The sequence below is a fragment of the Arctopsyche grandis genome, chromosome 9 (assembly GCF_051622035.1).
Source record: "Arctopsyche grandis isolate Sample6627 chromosome 9, ASM5162203v2, whole genome shotgun sequence".
NCBI lineage: Eukaryota > Metazoa > Arthropoda > Insecta > Trichoptera > Hydropsychidae > Arctopsyche > Arctopsyche grandis.
In genome coordinates, this window is record NC_135363.1 from 25,975,770 (window position 1) to 25,997,538 (window position 21,769).

The 21,769-nt window shown below is 35.4% G+C and overlaps 1 protein-coding gene across 1 annotated transcript; it reads left to right on the plus strand.

The window, feature by feature from the left end:
- Positions 1-1,247: 1,247 nt before the first annotated feature.
- mas (trypsin-like serine protease domain-containing protein masquerade) lies at positions 1,248-21,200 on the plus strand. The gene is made up of 12 exons (XM_077438810.1): positions 1,248-1,317; positions 15,252-15,401; positions 15,481-15,621; positions 15,765-15,982; positions 16,071-16,292; positions 17,040-17,295; positions 17,390-17,596; positions 18,567-18,666; positions 18,772-18,921; positions 18,995-19,272; positions 19,344-19,498; positions 21,033-21,200. Exons 1-12 carry the CDS (start codon positions 1,251-1,253, stop codon positions 21,198-21,200), a joined length of 2,112 nt encoding a protein of 703 aa, XP_077294936.1. The 5' UTR covers positions 1,248-1,250.
- Positions 21,201-21,769: the final 569 nt, after the last annotated feature.

A 21,769-nucleotide genomic window follows, 5' to 3' on the forward strand; every position in this document is an offset into this window, starting at 1 on the left:
CGCTTCTGGCTCAACTTAGATGTATTTAGTATTGATTTTAACAATGAAAAAACTGTAAATTAAGGGCATTAAAAAAATTTTGGCGCATAATTTTCTTTCATAATTATTTTGCACCTCAAAAAAAGGAACTTTTTTCAAAATTCTAAAATAAATGAGTTGAATTTTCATGTGTAAGTTTAGCTTTCAGCTATAAACATAATGAAAACCAAATTTCGAAACAGACTATAAAACACCAAGATATGTAATATACTAGTGGTGCTATCCGGCTTCTCTCGGTAAATGGAAATGAAACCATGAAAAAAATCTTTATTTGTTCTTTTATTAAATTTATTTGAATCGAAAAAAAAAAAATGACCAACCAATCACAAACGTCTTTGATCAATACAGCCAATCAGAAACGACTTTGACGACAGCCAATCAGAAACGAATTACAGACGCCGTTTCAGTTTTATAAATAAGGAGAAGAAGTCAATAAAAGCCAAGGTTCACATTCATAATGTTTAATGTTGTTACCAAAATAGTAGTCCCTATTACTGAAATGAAATAAATTTTTAGTTTGTTTATGTTATTTTATTAATTTTCTCTAACATTATTACAGAAAGGTTAAGAAATACTTATTCCCTTCTACCTATTAATATAATTTTTCATACCAAAGTTTGTGTAGAAGAAAAACCGATTATATAATGATCAATCCTGAAAAAAACCAGATTGCCAAAAATTACAAAGCAAACCTAAATTATAAGCCATATTGCCGGTCGTTAAAGTGTTAAAGATTAACGATGGCATACGAGAAGTTAGCGGTGGGCCGAAAGACCACTCCGTTACCAGTTCAGGTTGTGCTTTCGCCAAAGCATCATCGTTTACCTTGGGTACTTATCATACACTTAACAAATAGCACACATACGCATACACTAAATATAACTTAATAATTTAACACTTTATCAATAGTTAAACAACTTATTCAGAAACTAAACACACAACTCAAGTCAAACGCACATTAAACATTTTAAATTTCGCGCCATTAAATTACAATAATTGGGCGTGCAACTTATTTTGCCCTTTTATTGTGATTTATGATTTGTATTTGTGATTTAGTGACGTGACGTTTAGTTATCATGGTTCTTCGTTTGTAACAATTTCGATATAACGATCTATTGACTGAAATTTTTGTCGTTGGAAGAGTGAATATTTTGTGACCGTTACGAATGACTGAAGGATTCAAGATGATTCCTTGGGGTGTGGTTATTTTCATGTGCCTGACAGGACCGTGGATGATCAGAGCACAGGACGACTCCTTCGCAGGAAGTTTTCTTTCAGGTAAATATCCTTTCAATGTACAAATGTCAATCACATTGATAATTTACGATGAAAATTATTCGGCTGAAGAAATTTTGGCACCTTTTTGGCACATATATAAAAGAATTTAAGTAAATAAATACATGTATGGAATGTATCATTGAAGATATTGTCATTTTTTTTTTGACAAGAAATCAAATTTAAGTACTCCATTCAATTAGATAACAAAGATTTTATATGAGTAATTTTTACTGGAATTATTTGCTCAAAACCACTAACAAAATTTCTTGAATTAATATGTAATATTTCTTTATATTATTTCATTAAAAAAAAACACTACAATAAAAAGTCATGTTTTTATCTTAATTTTAATATGAATTATTGAAAAATAAATATGTGTGGGGTTGTAATGATTGTAGGGCTGTTCTCTAAAAAAAATATTAAAATTTGTAATAATATGAATGACCTATAAAATCAGGAAGGTATTGTATTATATATGTAATACTTTGTATAACACTAAACTATTATCGATTGAGGAATAGAGGAAATATTACAGTAATTGGCTATATGGATATTAAAAATAACATCAGTCATATAAAAATATCCATTATTTACTTTACAATTTGTCCATAGTGACATTACAGATTAGTTCCAAGTCGTAACCATGGCTAAAAAACTAGTTCAACAGTAGGCATTTCCTATTTTTATAACATTAAAAATCAATTAATCAAGTATGGTGGTGTCTTTTTTATGAAATTTTATCTCTATGTACCTACATATGGACATATAATCATGAATGTATGTATGCAGGGTATAGGTTGATCAATAATAACAGTAAGAATACTCTCTTGTATGTATGTATGCATGTAATATGTATGTAGATGGAGTGAAGAGGAAATGATCATATTACCTTTTCATTTGAGTACCCACAGGTAAAGCAGGTAGATTCTACCTGCTAAAACGTCACCGAAGACACTATTTTAATACAAAGAGCAAACAGTTCTCACCGTACATTCCGACGTTGATAAAAATACTGATGTAAATTCTCAGTAGTCGATCCTTGTCAATTATTCTAAAAATTTCTTTTCGAAACGGTCAACTATGCGTCGTGTGCGAATCACCACAGGTGTGATGTGAGAACAAGCATGAAATGGTTTCACATTCAGCGAATGCTTTCAATGAAAGTAAATTGTGCATTGCTAATTGAGTCGATCGTTCAAAAGTGAATCAATCGAATTTCGGCGGAACTTTCACGGCTATACATCACTCGGATATAGCCGGATTAGGCAAATGTGATCCGTGACGCAGAGCTTTTGTCCGCGATCACCCGACTGACACAGGTCAGCTCTTTTTGATCGACTATGGCGAATTTTATTTATTTATTTATTGAAAAATCAACAGGCCTCAGATGTAGAAATTCATAAAAATAAAGAATAAATATAACAAAATAACATCTGAGCCCCAATTATAGATTTTTACAAAATACATAATATATCTACATAGCACATACAGACAAACAAATGAAAAAGAAAAGAATAAGAAATAAAATATGACTAAATAAGACAATTCATAATTAAACATAAAGTGATATAATATAATTTGATAAAGAATATATGGGTTTGGTGCAAACGATCGACAAGCGCCAGACAGACTGAACCACAGATTAACTGGATGGCTGCTTTAAACGCAATTGTCGACTTCACGAATGATAGATTGCACATCAGATGACGAGTAACCTTTCGATGTGCACAGATGCAATTATTAAAATGGTAATTATTAATATTGAGTTGGATCTTTCTGGCGAGTTTAATAAGGCAAAATTCGGAACTTAAGTATCAGAAGCACAGAACGTATACAGGGTAGGTGTGTCGGGTAGATTTCGCTTAGTGTAAGTGCGAGCAGTGCGCACGCATAAGGTACACGTGTTGTTAATCTGTGCTTCAGTCTGTCTGGCGCTTGTCGATCGTTTGCACCGCATCGAGAATATATAATAGAAATGGATTAATCAATCAAAACTCTTCTGATGGCAGTCCTGAATTGATGTAAGGAAATACCGAATATATCAACCTCATTCAGCTCCCCGTTAAGCATACGATAAACACGCTGCATATAAGAATATTTTTGGGAATTAGTATTGAAAGGATTGAGTGAAAACAGTGCAACGTGTCTAGAATACCTAACTGGGATCTTGAAATCAACCTTATTCAGTAAATCAGAACAATCAAGGAAACCATTTATGAGCTTAAAGAAGAATGTAGCATCAGTAAGTCGTCGCCTGACAGAAATATTGTTAAAAGATAGGATTTTTAAAATATCGGGAACAGTAGAATGGGTATAGGAATTAGTTTAATCACACGGATTGCCATTATCGCTAAAGAGGACTGCAACTTTGTAAAAAGTGGAACGTAATCGATGCATACATAAAATGACTGGGTCTACGTGACGAGACAGAATGTTAAATTACAGAAAACACAAATATCGGAAGGCAAAGATCGAAAATCGAAAGATCTTAAGTTGAAAGATCAAAAAAAAAAAATGGTGCATGGTAAACGGTACATGCTCACTTAATTTGCGCGAGCAGGATACAACAGGAACAAGAGGAACATGCTTTTCCTCCCGTATTCTGCGCGCGCACATTAATACGGGAGGAAAAGCCTGTTCCTCTTGTTCCCGTTTTATCCTGCTCGCGCAAATTAAGTGAGTATGTACCGTTTACCATGCACCATTTTTTTTTAGCTTTCGACTTAAGATCTTTCGATTTTTGATCTTTGCCTTCCGATATTTGCGTTTTCTGTAATTTAACATTCTGTCTCATCACGGAGACCGAAAAAGACTACATGCAGATTAAGTTTGAGATGCTTATCAATTTGTATAATATTCAATACATTGAAGTACTTTTTAACCCTTTGAATGCTGACCAACGCCGATCGGCGTTTTGCCAACAAGTCCATGGGCTTGAAAAACGCCGATAGGCGTTGTATTTTGTGCATGTACATATTAAACAAGAATACTACCCGTTAAGCCTTTCCAGGTAGCATTGAAAAAAAATCCCCAAAATAAACAGACACACACACATTTTTTCTAAATCATGAAAACGTGATCAGTAAACGACTCTGAGTTCGAATCAGTCAAAATCTCGAGTTCGAATTTTCGCATGATCAGAAAACTTCATCTATTGTTACTACGTACATAGATAAAGTAAAAATGCATTGAACATGGGTCGTATAATCCATGGCATTCATTTTTCAACGTTTATAAAGATTCGTTTACACTGGAATTTCTGAAATTATAACCATAGCAGAATTACCCGATGGAAATCCCTAACTGCTGAATATTTTAGATCGTGGCTTGGTATTTAGATTGTGAGCATTACATTTTAACAACCATGAAGAATATGGAACTGGTTTTGGAAAAATACATACATTAATAGACTTCTTTTGTTTATTTTATATTGTTGCAAGATATATTAGAGAGTCTAGACACAGACGAGACACACCTTTATAAAACTCGAAATCTTCGGCGGTAGTTTTCTAATGTAATGATCTAGGGTTTGTTTGGATTAAATACAAATTTTATACCTGCTTTCTATTGGATTTTTAAATAATTGTAGTTGGAAATGTTGGCGAAATTTTCAGCGTGGCGGGCTTTCAACCGAAAAGACGTCAGCACTCAAAAGGGTTAAACTAGCCTGGTTCTGTCTATGACTGCTTTAAAAATGTCTGTCTATTGAGGGCAACAACCTTGTTTGATCCATTTCAAATTTAATTGATCTTTCAAGTTTAGGTACCTATGTACCAGTGGCGTGCCGTGAAGTTCTTCCTGTTTTTGTCGCACAGTCTTTCTTAGGGCCGGGCCGCACCGTGCAACTTTGTCGGCCGACTAGTCGCGCGACACGAAAAAATGTATGGAAATGTGTGCGACAAACAAGTTGATGGGTGCCGCATGTCCCATCTACCTGCATGCATTGGTCTGGTCGCCCTCAACCAAGTTGTTCGCGAGTTGAGCGGTGCGGCCCGGCCCTTACGGGTGCGCGAGCAGGATTCAAGGGGAACAGGTGACGTCATACCGAGTCCCCCTGTATCCTGCTCACGCACATGTAAGTAAGGCTGTGTGACTAAAACAGAAATAATTTCACTGCACGCCACTGGTATGAACATTTTCCGCCCTTTATTTATCATACATGAAAATAAGCGCGCGCTTGAGGCCCTCGAATTTTTGGGGCCCGAAATGGGCCTTTTCTACCAAAATTTACAACTTACAAATTATTATCATTGTCCACAGTAAGAGTAGGCCAAGCATCGATTAAATTAATACCTATTTTACATAGTATTTTAAAATACTACCCAGTTTAATCCAAAAACTGTTAGTGTTTCAAGTACATATAGTAAATAAATAAAAAAAATATGGTTTTGTCAAGTTCTAATGAATAACCATATACTGAAAAGCATGGTAAAAATAACGATAACGTTTTTTTTACTGAAGTGGGGGGCCTCAAATTTCAAATGCGCTTGGGGTCCCCCCATTTACTGGATCCGTCACTGCTTATGTGTATTCATTGGTTAGCTGTTTGCTATATTTACATACTACCACTTCAGTCACCGTTGCTCTGTTAAGTCACTTTTTTTAGTATTTTAGGATTTTAGATCTTTTGTTAGGTTACGTAGGTAGGAAAAATTCTTCTTTAAAAACAGTTACACATTAAAGGAAGTGAATCGATTCAGCAATTGACTTTGGACTTTCATCTACAGTTTTAATCTTACCTATCTATCTCTCTCCTTTAATTTTATTGCCTTTTTCCAAAATACTTATTCCACATTCTTCAGACGTGGAAATAAGATCATTGTCATACAAGCATACTTTTTTTTAAATCATTACCATTTACGATGAAAACCTCTTCAACACGCTTCCATTCGTCTCTGTTTTGTGCAAATCGCATTCATCTCATCCCACACATTCTAATTTGATAAACCCATTTCCCCTGTAGCCTTCATTGCACCATTTTACATTCTCTTGGTACCGTTCGAGCACTTCTTTCGTCCGTTCTTCTAGCGACATGACCCGCCCATTGCCACTATTCTCTCTATTATTTACATAAACTACAATTGTCATACTTCTACTTCTTTGAATATGAAATAGTATTGAATCTCATTATCTTATCTGGTTAAAACAAGTTTAAAAATCATTTCAAATACATATATATTTTGCGTCAACTTAGAGAGAATGTCCATTTGGGGTGAATGAGCTGTACATATGTATGTCTGTTTACTTATGTTGTAATGAAAAGACGATTTCCAATAGAACTGAATTCATTTAGACCCCTGTACACATATGTATATGTAGGTCTGTAATATGCATAAAAAATGCAAACTTTTTACCAGAAATTCAACATATGCAAAATAGATTCATTGCAGTTTTTAAAATTTTTAGGTTCATTGCATTTTTTTACACAATCAACAACATTAATTTCACGAGGGGGATGCAAATGCATAATTTCGAATAGGAACTTTTCCCATCGTTACCAATATATTATTTATTATTTGCCCATAACGGTGCCAATATCACTGTTGCATCAATCGTTCTCATTTAATAACACTATAAAAAGCATATCCTGTAACTGTCAACTGTTTTTATATAAATATAATGTCACAATTTATACAAATTTATGCGAGCATTGTCATCAGCAGGGGGACGAAAAAATTTAAATAGCGTTATAATTTGATTTTAATGCAAAAAAGACGCGCGAAAGTCGAAAGTTTGCTCTTTTTTTCCGTGGATTTTTGCAAGTGAAAATTAATAAATATAAAAAATAGACGAAAAGCATACAAAAAGATTTCAATCTCCGAACATAATACTACTAAAACTATCACGATGTAAAAAAAATAAATAAATAAATAAGACGACCGCTTATGAATAATATTGTGCCACTTTTTTCGCGAAATATTGTCTGCACACAGACACTTCTGCCGCGTGAGGTGCCCATCCGTAAAACGAGAATTATGGGTCTTGAAATGAATTACAGTTATTACGCGGCTTTTTTCGTCTCCAAAGCCTAGTTACTGTATGCATACCTATATTTTTCCTAGCTAATAACGATCAGTTATCACGTTACATGCGTTATTTGATAAAGCATACAAATAAATACTGAAAAAATGTATTGAAACATTATTTAAATATATATATTAGTAACATTAGCATTGACCCACTGGCACGAACATTTTTTTAATCATATTTTTTAAATTTATGTACATCAAAGTCGATTCGCTCTACTATTTACAATATGCACACCGTTGGTCAAATAATTTTTCACTTGGAACAGTAACCATTAATCTTTTTGGAATCTAAATATTTTCAAAGTATTACATTTTTGGGATTAAAATTTGAGTATCATTACTTTCTTGACTTTACATATGTACATATATGTAGTATTCAGAAGAATATTTTACAAGGAGAGACCATAGTAATTGGCCGGTTTATGTATAGACGTTGGCCACTTTGATATTAAAGCAAAAAAACAATATTAGTGACAGCATTTTGTGCCCATATTGGGATTCATGTTCACTTCTTTTTGTATATGGAAAATTATCGTATTATTTTCCCTATTCAGAATCAACTAGTAGTAAGTAGACAATCTAATCAATTCTTCAAACTCATTTTAACAAAAGTTGTTAACAAGCGATCTGGACACACGTTATTTTAAACAAATGATATTCGTGGTGAATTATTTTTGGATATAAATCAAAAATATATTATTATACATATAAAAAATATGTATTTCTGTTAATGACATAAAATTAAGAAAAATGACGGACTGAAAACCAGACTAGTACAAGTGACATTTAAAAAAAAATCTGGTTTAAGTGCTAAAATAATAGCATACATATATGAAATGCTATTATTTTAGCACATAAACCAGCTTTTTTTTAAATGTCACTTGTACCAGTCTGGTTTTCAGCCCGTGAAATGTTACTACTATTTTAGTGGTTCAGTGATTACTAGTCAAATGTGAACCGGTTGCTCTAGATCGGTCACACGTGATCACCCGTCACACTAAAACTGGTCACACCCTAAAATCGGTTAACCAATTTTCTCGTGACCGATTTTAGGGTGTGACCAGTTTTCTCGTGACCAGTTTTAGGGTGTGACTAGTTTTAGTGTGACGGGTGATCACGAGTGACCGATCTAGAGCGACAGGTTGTCCTGTGACTAGTTCACATATGACTAGTAGTCCGTTTACCATTTTAGTAAAGCCAATGGTATAATACAAGATATGACCACTGGCATTTATTAGTGCCAAGTACCATTTTAAGTCTTTAATTAGTGCATAATCTTTTACTCGTTGCATATTTCCTCGGTGTAATTAGATTTTTGGGTAATTTTGTAATCTCGTTTGTTCTATGCACTCAATTCAAACTTTTAAATTGCTTTATATCACCGCTAATTAATCTTTGTCTTAGCATTGTCTCTCTTTCTCTTTTTCTTCATTGCGAAATGTTTCAATTTTTGACACCGAAGCACCAAGAACAATACTGAAAGTGTTACAGGCCGGTGAATAAATCATCAGAATTGTCGCCAAGAATGTTGTCGGAACACAAAAGCGGAAACGGTGATACAACTGATAATGACACCAGACGGTTCCGTAAAAATGCCGAGAAATTTCCATAGGAATCACATTGTTTTGATATTATATTTGAGTGGAGAAAGTTGGTCAATCCAGATAAGATCGCTTGCGTAATCATAGGAAGACAATTAAGGAATAGAGCAAAACTGTCACGATGTACTTAGTTATTATGAATACGCAGCGTGTTGTCAAAACATGGGAATACACGTTTACTTTTAATAACTCCCATTGTTCGAAGACTCAATGAACTAAATTAAACAAAACATTGATCAATGAAGCTCTAAAGCGTTTTCATAAATGAAATTGGGTATTTATTTATTTATTTTATTACATTTTATACCAGGAAGGCATTACAGGTAAACCCCAATGCTCCTTCCTAGCCATTTACAAACAATACAGCATTTTTATTATACAAGTCGCTGAATTACGAGACACTGAAAACTCGCAAATTAACGAGACATCTATGAATCGTACCTACATTTTATTGTACATTAATCAATCTCAAATAGTGGTGACATGGTAGGTAGGAAGGATTTTAGCCAATTTTCAATCGAGAACCGTTTCAACAATGAAATCGGCCAGCAGCTTAGCTTAATGGTATATTAATATATTTAGCACCACTGAGATCGATGGTTCGACTCCTCAAACTGCTGGTTAGATTTGGGGGTTTTGTGACTCCAAATCGATCGTTTCTCTATCAGAGTTTGCCAATTTTATCTGATCATTGTTGAAACGGTTCCTGAAAATTGGTAATATATCATTTCCTGTTGTCACAAAAATCTGTGTGTATAATTTGTAGTAATTATGCACAGAAATCTGAAATCTATAGATGTCTCTATAATTTCGTGTTTATTATGTGTATAAAAATTGTAATAATAATTGTGCACAAAATCTAAAAATAATCCATAGATGTCTTTATGATTATTATTTCTTTATTGTATTCGATGTTTATTGAACGTACTGTATACGTTGTCTGACCTTTCTCGTACACTCGTCGCATTGGAGCGATCTGTAATGACGAGTGTACATTGATCGTAATAAAAAAAAAATTGGCAAACTCTTGGAGTAACAAATATCCAGGTCTGACCAGCAGCACTACAGATATACCAGAAAAAATATTTTCAATCGAGGTCAGCTCATGGGATTGAACCTGGCGCTTCTCGGTGTTAGGCAGAGGCTTAACGACCGAGCTATGCTGCTGGCTGGGTATAGTCATAGGAAGAAAAAGACTCTTAATGGCTAATCCCGACATTGCTTGGTAGAAGAATTTTATAAATAACTGCCAATTTCAATATTGATGATCGTCAAAGAAAGGGTTAAGTGTTCGTCATGTTCAAAACCGCAAATCCACACGACTCACACTTGCTAGCTTTCCATTTTGGAGTGGGCCTTTCGGTGTGCTAATTTTGACAATTGGTATGCAAACACTCTCAATGAAATACCGTTAATATAACGACGATAAAACAAACAGCGCGATCCCTTTTAACGAGATAATATGTTTATCACGGCTTTGAAGCAAATTCTTACTATCGAAAAGTGTGGTTAAATAGGCAGGTTAATAAACTCCAAATAAATTTAATAGAAGCTATGTGATTCAAATTCATTATAAGTTAATACTTATACATATATAATCATGATATATTTTTTTACATAGATATATACCAGGAAAGCCTGACAGGTAGACTCCAATGCGCCTTCCTAGACAATTAATTACAAACATTACAGCATTTTTATTACATAAATCACTGTATATCGAGAGGCTCAAGAACACGAAATTAACAATTAATTAATTAATTAATACTTTGAGACATATATAGATTTAGACTTGTAAATAAATTTTTAAATATTGTACTTAAATGAAATTCAGATGTTTGTGACAGCAGGTAGGATGATTTTTGCCAATTTGAGGAACCGCTTAATTGAAAATCGGATAAATTGGCAAACTCTGACATGAAACGATGGACTTGGAGTCACAAATATCCAAGTGTAACCAGCAGCATTGAAGATTAGCACGGGAACGAACCCGGTGATAAAAATAAACGCAACCACTGAGCGATATATGTATATGTATATGTAGTAGGTTGACAATTTTGGTATTTAATGTCACGGTATATCTATTGGTTAATCTATGTATTTACAAGATTCTACTCAATCGTTTTTATGATATTTATTCCATTTGCAGATGTTATTCAAATGAAATGGTTTTTCCGAAAGTTGATGTATGGCTAGAAATAAATTGACGGCGAATATCTATGTTTTAAGCAAATAAACTGTTTAAAGGACAAATACATAAACATCTTAAAATCGATTATATAATTTAAAAGTATTTTTACCAAATAAAAAAATTTACTTTTTTTAAAAAAAACTAAGCTAAAATTATACATTTTAGCTTTTTATCTTTCAATTGCATTATATCGACCAGAACTTTTCAATGATTCCTCTCGAATGTATGAATTGTGATTTAGGTTTAAAGTCTGAAATCTTAAACTAAAAAAAATATTTCTAATTGTATCTCGTATGAACTGTAACCAGGGTTATGGAATCGCTTAAAAATTTACCGACTCCGAATCTGACTTTACCTTTTGCTTTGACTCCGACGAACATAAAAAATTAATGGAATTAAAAAAATCATTAAAAATTGACATGTACCCTAATTTATTGAATTATTGGTAGTGAAATAGCTATTAATAAAAAGTAGGTACATTCATAATGTATATATATGTATATTAATTTCGTAAACATACAAATCAATTTAATTAAAAATATAAAAAGTATGATATGGAGGAAACAATTGGTTTTGACCACAAAACATCAAAAGATGTGTAATTCATCGATTTTAATTATAATGTAATTTAAACTCATGATTTTTACAAATAAATTATTCAATTTTTCGTTTATTAATTCAATAATTATTAATTTACTAATTGACACATACCGTAATAATATCAATTAAGAAAATATTAAAAAGGAGTCGGAGTCGTTTGATTTTTTATTACGACTCTGAATACGCTTGAAATTCTACGACGCCGTGATTCCGACTCTGACTCCACAGCCCTGATTGTAATAGAAAACCTCACATGTATGTACATATGTACAAAAGAAAATTTTTTGGTCAATTATTATAAACCAAATCACTTACGGTTGTCTCCAGACTATTTTATAAAGAATAATTTATCATATTTCAGTAGATATTGTTACGTACGCCGCGGATTAAGCGAATAGAATCCCAGAGACTATGTGACCGTTCAAGGGTTATCTGTTAACGGATTAACTAAGTGCTTGCACTTACTTCCAGGATTATATCTGGACTCTAAGTGCATTTAGGCTAAACAATGACCGTTATTAGTCCTTTCTCAGAATCGGTATGGGGAGACCCAATGTCGTGGGAATACATATCCGAATACGTGACTATACAATAGGTAAACAGATTAGACGTCCTGAGAGATCTACCCTTTATAAGGCGGTACGTAGGCGATATCAGGTCATTCTGGACTTAGCACTGCCAGTGCGTGTATCTCCTTAATCATAAATAAATGCTGTGAAACGACTGTTGGCCTTTTACTTGGATCCTCCACCCACCCCTACGCAACAATATAAATAAAACAATTTTTTTGCATTTTCCCCTTAATTGATGCATTTATCTTATAGTTTTTAAAAACTTGTTCTTTAATTAAATATAAATCAAAGGTGACGAAACGATCACTCGACACATTTTGGGGTCAAATAAACGTTAGACACGAATAACTAGTCATCCAACTAGCAATTCCGATGAGATAATTATGCATGTAGCGCAAGTAAGTATATTTATAAATATCAACTGTATGAGTTAACTGTACATTTGTATGGAACACTTGAACTAAAATCGAATGCAATTACATGTATGGCAAAAAACAAACAAAGGGAAATTAACTAGCCGTTATGAACAATAAAACCGTGCGTAGTTTTTGCATTAGTGAAATTTAATTTCACTATAAAACTTTCGTTCGATCGTTTCCCGTTGAATCATCACAGACTCATCGAATGACGGTTTTTATTGCAGACCTAGACGTAAATATGTATGTGTGTTAAACGCATTTTTTTTGACTCATATGACAACAATTTTTCACGTGCCCATTTGCGACGATACCGGTTTATCGACTTTTCATATTGTACGACCGCTGAATATTTTGTTTAAAGGTAATATCAAATATAGGTCAAATTTTACAGTAGGGTCAAGCTGTTAAGTGTGCAAGTTTTTTTTTTTTTAAATTTATGTCTTTAATTACACAAAATACATAATCGTCGAGGTATTTGTAAAACAGTTAAGATCGAATTCCGAAAGAGAAGACCTTCACGACATTCCGGCCGGTCGGTGTTCATTCATGGCGTTACGTTACGTGAATAAAATGAGCCCCACATAACGTTACATCAGCGGGGCGTTACGCTGCGAGCTTTACAGTTAGCAGGCGTGCGCGACAAAAATGTTTATAAGAATTATGAGCATGTCGAATGGTGGGCTTTAATCGACCCACGTACACCTCTTAGCTCTCGGCCTAACAGTAATTTTATTGGACACTGGCGTAAAGTGAAGCGCGCGGCGATCGCCTCTTACGGTTTTTCTGTTCAAAATGGGCGGTCGTAAGGTTGCAATTTACGTTCGTCCTGGTGAACATTCGGATGGCACACATTTTAATGCACGTTCGAGAAAAACAGCACTAAATTATTTGGCTCGTGAAGTAGTAAAAACCTACTTGTGGGGCAAAAGATCAGTATCTATGTAAAATATGTATGAATAATTCAGCAATTTAATTTTTTTGAATTACATATATAAAAAGGGTAAAAAAAAACAGGTACAAATGATGGTTTCATTTAAAATTTTCGTATACGTATCAATATGTATTTGTGTTAAAAGAGTCATTCAAGTATGAAATAAAATTATAAAAAAAATATTGGTTTTCACTGTATTTTTACATATGTACCTCATTTACGTTTCACTTACGATTACAATTCAGGAAAAAGTTTGCCTCTTATCCGATCATTTTCGTACTTTGCCATATTGCTCATTTTGGTCATCAATATAAGTAAATGGATCCTCCGCCATTACGATGGTGCAAAAATATCGTGTAAGACGCGTTTGATATCTGCCCGGCAAGATAGTCGTTGACGTTTATCCATCGTTTGTTTATTAGTTTTAAACATAGATGGCGGTAGTAAAATAAAATTATTGTTTTTATTCAAAATAATTATTTTATATACAAATTATAGAAGAGGTATGTTTATAAAAAACTTTTTTTTTAAGTTTCTTTAAATATGTATTCTACGGTATGAAGTTGGTATGGTTCCCGGAAAAATGCACTAAAGTGCACTGAATAGTGGCGCAGTTTCGTAAAGTCCTAATTTTCAAGGGCGCTCAAAAAGAACTTACGCAATAGAATTCCACAAAAAAAAGGTTAGCACCCTCGGATAACATACAAATACATACCCCTTGATAATTTTTTGTGGAATTCTATTGCGTTAGTTCTCCTTGAGCATCTTTGAAAGTTTGGATGTCTCGAGAGTGCAACTATCTCGAGTGCATTTTTTAGCTCAATTGGGATATGTACGTACACTATTCCGATTTCACACATAAGTTATTGGCTGCTTGATTTAGCATATTTTGGCTTAAAAGGAATTTTGGTGCTTGTTCGATATTCAAACGCCATTTAAGTTTTATTATTGTTACGTACACCGCCGAGTAAGTGCAATCGGATTAGGCCGAGTAGCATCCCAGAGACTGTGTGACCGTTATAATTGGTTTCAAGGATTATCTCCAGACTAAGTGCAAGTAGGCAATAAACAATGGCCACCGAATTGGCCGCTATTGGTCCCTTCTCAGAAGTGTCCGATAGCGTGGGACTGAGTGTCGTGGGAATATATATCCGGGTACATGCCTAAACAATAGGGAAGTAACCGGACGTCGAAGATGCCCTGAGCGACCTATCTATTATAAGGCGGTACAAGTCATTCTGAACGGACCACTGTCAGTGTTTGTATCTCCTTAATCACCAATAAATGCTGTGAAATGACTTAGGCCTTATACTTGGATCCTCCACCCACCCCTACGCAACATTATCATAATAAGTTCACTGAAACAATATACTTCATATGCTATTGTAAAAAAAATACACACGTTTTGCATTTCAATGTAGATAGTTTATTAAAACTTTTACTTTATAAATAACCAAAAGATTTATGGAGATATAATTAATTTATAACTAATGATAAAATTTATCTATTAAAATAAATTTACTAAAACCTACCACAGGAAGATAGTTAAATCTATTATCTTACAGTGAAGCAAATATTCATTAATTTTCAGGTTTATTAGATACCCTTGATTCCACATTAGATGCAAAAGATTGTCCGGGAATGTGTGTGCACACACTAGCGACATTAATTTGCTACGATGTTCTTGAAGATGTTCCTTGTCCGAACCCGTCAATGAAATGTTGCGTCGACTCGGCTGCAGGTACTGTAATATATTAGAGTAATCATATTTTCAAATTATTATTGTCAGTTAACCGCATAGTTAACTTTTATAATTGTAGCAAATGAAACCGTGAAAAAACCCCCCAGTCCACCGCCAAAACCAACACAGATTATATCAAGCAGTACAGAAGATACGGCTTTGTCAACAAAACTATCAGACAAACAGAATCCTTCAAAGCAGAGCAACAAGAAAGACAGTGGTAATTATTAGGTACTAGCATTGGCATGATGAACATGTGAATAGTGATAGTGACGAATGAATGAAAATATGCTAGTGGTATTTTTAAGAATTTAAAAAATGTTCAATTTATAAAGTTCATATAATGACAATACTATTTTTCAGTTAAAACTTGTCCCGGAGTTTGCGTAGCAGACAGAATAGCCGAATACTGTGAAGCTTACTTAACAACTGGTGATTTATGCAAAACTGGATTGAGATGCTGCGTATCACGCGATAACTATGGAGACAAACCACCAGATAATCTCTTCGTGCCAAATAAAGGAAGTGGAAAAATAACAAATGTTTCAAAACCAACGCCAAGACCGACATCGACAACATCCGTAGTGGTAGGAAAGATATATTCAACAATTAAATAATTAAATAAAACTCCAATAAGCTTATATATTAGAACAAAATGACTACTTTCAGCAAATTACAACATCAGCTCCAAGACCGAAGCAACCAGAACAGTCCACATCTGGAAAATCATGTTCCGGAGAATGCGTCAGTGGAATATTTGCCCTGTTCTGTGACGATATAGACTCGGACGCTGATTGTCCTGGAGATGGAAGCTGTTGTGTTACAAATGCCGTCAGCGATGCTACAACTCCAGCCCCCCGGACAACAACAACTCGAAGACCCACAACACCGGTAAATTTATATTTACCTACATATGTAAAGTCGTTCTTTACAGTGTCGTAGCTACCGCGCCCGCAGACCCTGCAATGCGGGGTGGCGCTTAGACCTGGGGGGCGCCATGAAGCGCGCCTTTTTCACTGATTTTTTAATTTGTTCCGTAATTTTTTTGAAATAACTTTTTTAAAAATTTCTTTTATTTTTCAACCTATTTGTACTATATGTATGTACATACATTATTATACATATTTTGAATTCATCCTCATTGTGTAATTGATCTATGCCAATAGGGCTAGAAGACTGCCGTTTTTTTTCCATCTTTTGAACGTCAGTGCCACTTTTCAACCTATTTGCTGAGAATTCTCTATTATTCTTGTATATATTTTTTCAATGTGTAAACGATAAAAGAAAACTATATGATTAGAACCAATAAAATTTAAAAAATTATAAAGTTTTCGCTGTCACCATTAGCAGATGGGAAGATTTTAAGGAAAATTCACCATCAGTTACTTTAAACATATTGTGCACTGCTTGTTGGTCGTCCATATTAAACTATTAATGCACTTCGATATATAGGTACATATACCGATACGTAAAAAAGGTATAAATTATTAATTTGGAAAGTTATTTTGCTATAAGTAAATAATATGAATATATGGGGGGGGGGGGGCTTAAAATATTTTGCGGGGGGGCACCAGGAATTCACGCTACGCCACTGGTTCTTTATGAAGCATTTGAATGTTAATCGTTGATTTTGTACAGCCTCCAGCTCCACGTTGTCCCGGCTTTTGTTTGTTGAGCATCATGGCAGCGTTTTGCGAAAGACCCTCGGTGCTGGTACCACACACATCCAATTGCAAACGTGGAAGTGTGTGCTGCGACAATACAAGAGCACCTCCTCCGACTCCTCGAACGACAACACCAGCTCCTCAAACCACAACAAAAGCAGTCCCCGTAGACACGAGAGAAGAATGTCCGGGATCATGTATTGTTTCATACTTATCTTTCACCTGTTTCAGTAAGTGCATTGTCATGGATGAATTGTATATTAGATAAGATGTAATGTTTTTAGGTATACAGAAATTTGATAAAATGTTAATTGAATTTCGCAGGAAACGCTGAAATGACTGATTTGTTCAAATGTCGCAAGACTGGAACTCAATGCTGTGCTCCGAAGACTAGAATTCAAGAGATGATTGGTAGTAAGCAACAACAAAATGAAGGACAACAAGCAGCGAGCAGGAACGATACCACAAGTTCATATGCTCCCCCGTCTCCTTATCCTACTACAACTCCAACTCACGTCACTACAACTTATGGTATAGTAAAATATTTAAATAGAAATAAATCTGTAGAAGATGGATATTATGCCTATAATTGTATGTATCATACCGGTCTCTCTCACGGGACCGAAAGTGAAACGCCCGAAAACGCAGATATAGGAAGGCAAAGATCGAAAATCGAAATATCTTAAGGGCGGTTTCAGACTAGCGTTTTATACGCGCGTATAATCTCATTTTTTGAAGTGCATGTAGGCGCGTATAGGCGCGTCGTTTTCCATACGCGCAACTCGTACGAGCGTAGACGCGCTTATAAGCTCGTATTATCCATGTTGATACTAAATCACCACTACCGGTTCGAACGATAACGCCGGAATAAGCCCGTGTACGCGCGTCCGGTTTTTTGAAGCGCGAAAAGTAGCGCGCGTGTAAGCGCGTATGCCGAAACGACGGTATACGCGCAGAAAAATACGCTAGTCTGAAACCGCCCTAAGTCAAAAGATCAAAAAAAAAGGGTGCATGGTAAACGGTACTATGTATATATAATATATATGTATGAGTGGCATGCGGTGAAATTATCTCTTTTTTTTTTTGTCATACAGCCTTGTTTAATGTGCGCGTGCAGAATACGGGAGGAAAAACCTGTTCCTTTTCCTGTTGTATCCTGCTCACGCAAATTAAATGAGTATGTACGACAGGGAGAGAGACCCTTTTTTTATCTTTCGACTTAAGATCTTCCGATTTTCGATCTTTGCCTTCCGATATTTGCGTTTTCGGGCGTTTCACTTTCGGTCCCGTGAGGTAGACCCGTATCATACATATATACACTGGCTGGCAATTTTATTATATTAATATATTATCATTCCAATCCCGGAAAAATGCATTATTTATGGTCGAAAGACACTGGTCTTATTCTACCTCCAGAAATGAGCTAGATAATAACAGTTTTATATATTTGAACAACCTGTATCTAAAAAGTCATCATAACATATTAAAATTACTATTAAAGCTCCGATAGAACAAGCACCATCATTAACAACAACGCTGAGATCTCCAGTCTACAGCAAATACGTTTGCGGAGTGAAAGGTACATCGCGCTCATCCAGACAGTACAGATTATCCTCCCAAGAACTGAACACAGTTAAATCAGCCGGAATTGTCGACGATAAGTGGAGATACATAAAACCATCTCTACTTCAGAACAACGGCAGCAGAAGAGTTGGAAGAGTCGTCGGTGGTGAAGACGGAGATCATGGTGAATGGTGTTGGCAAGTGGCTCTGATCAATTCTCTTAACCAGTACCTATGCGGTGCTGCACTCATCGGGACACAGTGGGTCTTAACGGCAGCTCATTGTGTAACAAAGTAATATCAATATAAATAAACATAATATAACCAATCAATTGAATTAAGTTTAAAGTTTTGTATACTTCCATAGCATCGTCCGATCTGGTGATGCTATATATGTGAGAGTTGGAGACCACGATTTGACAAGGAAGTATGGTTCGCCCGGAGCTCAAACGCTACGCGTTGCTACCACCTACATACATCACAATCACAATAGTCAAACCTTAGATAATGATATTGCACTGTTGAAACTACATGGACAGGCCGAATTAAAGGACGGAGTATGTTTGGTTTGCCTACCAGCTAGAGGTGTGAGTCACGCAGCTGGTAAACGCTGTACTGTGACAGGATATGGATATATGGGAGAAGGTATGATTCAGAAGTGTGAAAGTATATGATTATGTATTGTATCGGCTTATGATATAAACGATGGTTTTTAGCTGGTCCGATTCCACTTCGCGTACGAGAGGCTGAAATCCCCATCGTCAGTGATGCAGAGTGTATTAGAAAAGTCAATGCAGTAACGGAGAAAATATTCATTTTGCCTGCAAGTAGTTTTTGTGCTGGAGGTGAAGAAGGCAACGATGCTTGTCAGGTATTCAACATTCTATAATAAATGTACGATTCTTGAGAGCTATGTATAATTCAATGGTACATTACTACTTTATGTTATTACTAAACCCAATGCCGGCCTTACGGTTACCTGACAATTCGTTCACAGATTTTCCGTAAACTGGTGATGTGCTCCATGCATTACGTATACGGCCATCTCTTTCTCACCCCGTCTGTTCACCATGATCTTGTTTACTATGCCATTACGTATGCAGCCATCTCTTTCACAGACCGTCTGTTATCGGTGAAAAAATGGTCTGTGAAAGAGATGGCTGCATACGTAATAGCAGAGTAAACGAGATCATGGTGAACAGACGGGGTGAGAAAGAGATGGCCGTATACGTAATGCCTGGAGCGCATCATCGGTTTACGGAAAATCTGTGAACGAGTTGTCGTGTCACCGGCCTTACACCCTATGGCGCCCTCGGGCAATTTTTTCTAAGCGCCCCTAGAAAATTGTAGACCGGAGATAAGTTTAAATTTCAAATAATCAATTGAAGTTTCGCCTTTGGCACCCTAATTTTAAATTTTAAAGCGCCTTTGGTGCATGGAGTGGCGCCCCAACATACTCGGCGCCGCCCGACCCAGCCCCCCCCTAAAACCGGCACTGACTAAACCCTTTGAGTGCTGACGTCTTTTCTGTTGAAAATCGACCATGCTGATAATTTCGCCAACATTTCCAACAAGAATTATTTAAAAATCCGATAGAAATCAGGTATAAAAATTGTAGCTAATCCAAACAAACCTTAGATCACTACCGCCGAGGATTTCAAGTTTTGTAAAGGTGTGTTTAGACTTATTTTTTAATGTATTTTTCCAAAGCTAGTTCCCTCTTCTTCATTGTTGCTAAAATGTAATGCTCACAATCTAAATGCCAAGCCACAATTTAAAATACTCAGCAGTTAGGGAATACCATTGAGAAATTCTGCTATGGTTATAAATTCCGGTGTAAACCAGTCTTTATAAACATTGACATGGATTACTCGACCCATGTTCAATGCATTTTTTTTTTCAATGCTACCTGGAAAGGCTTAGCGGGTAGTATTCTTGTTTATTTTTCACATACTCAAAAAACAACGCCCATCGGCCTATTTTAGGATCGTGGACTTGTTAGCAAAACGCCGATGGGCGTTGGTCAGCATTCAAAGAGTTAAAGTGGGTCAATACTAGAATACATAAATATATATATGTGGTAGAGATTCCTGACAGATGACGCTGTTCAGGACCACGGTTGGGATGTGACAGTTGAGGTGAAGATCAAACACGTGCGTTTTCAGCCATGTTATTTATAAAGACGATACGTGCGGAGGTTTAGCGACCAACCGCGCGGAGCGCAGGTCCAACTGAGACTAACTATTACATCTCTACCCCTTTTCATCCCCTTCTCACAATCAGTCGTAACTTACCCTTTCTCAGCCATAGCCCATACATCAGCCTTTCGTTCAATTCCAACCGTACACATATGAAAACCATTTCTACTATAGACTAATATTTTATTAAAATGAAAATGTTTCAAGGGTGACGGAGGCGGTCCATTGGTGTGTCAAGATGACGGATTCTACGAATTGGCCGGACTTGTGTCATGGGGATTCGGCTGTGGGAGAGTGGACGTGCCAGGAGTTTATGTCAAAGTGTCGTCGTTCATCGGTTGGATCAATCAAATAATCAGCGTCAACAATCTTTAGCCGTTGCCATGAATTTTGTGTACGTTGAATTTTAGTGCACGAACGATGGACTTAGTACTGATATATACCACATCAATGTAAATAATTTTAATGCGTAGTTTTGCACTATTTATATGCATATTTTGATATTAGCACGTTAAGAGCTTTATAATGTCCTCGTAACTTGTGGATTAGAATGTATCATCACTCCGATTTACGTAGTAATACATACACATGTATAACAAATCAATCACACTCTATTTAAATGACAAAATATATACTGATATTCATTAAAAGCCAAATCTACAATAAGTCGTAAGCGATAAGGACTTACTCGTACATCTCAATCGTGAAATTGGGACATTTAATAATACACGTGTATAATTTAGATGATTAAATGTTACATTTACTGTGCTGGGGGTGTTGCATTTTCAGTAAAATTTAATTAAACCCTAGTACTTTTGTAAACGTGTGAAATCATCAAACAGAAAATATTTATATGCGAGTGTTCAAAATATTATTAAGTATTATTTGATTGTTCGCCGAGTTCTTGAACAGTTTAAACATACACACATATATTAAATACAGTT

What these genes read in the sequence shown, in the direction of transcription:
- mas (XM_077438810.1), top strand. Translation starts at nt 1,251, where the DNA reads ATGTGCCTGACAGGACCGTGGATGATCAGAGCACAGGACGACTCCTTC. An exon ending in GACCGACATCGACAACATCC is followed by an intron (nt 15,983 to 16,070) that starts GTAGTGGTAGGA and finishes GACTACTTTCAG; the next exon opens with CAAATTACAACATCAGCTCC. An exon ending in TCACGTCACTACAACTTATG is followed by an intron (nt 17,597 to 18,566) that starts GTATAGTAAAAT and finishes TTACTATTAAAG; the next exon opens with CTCCGATAGAACAAGCACCA.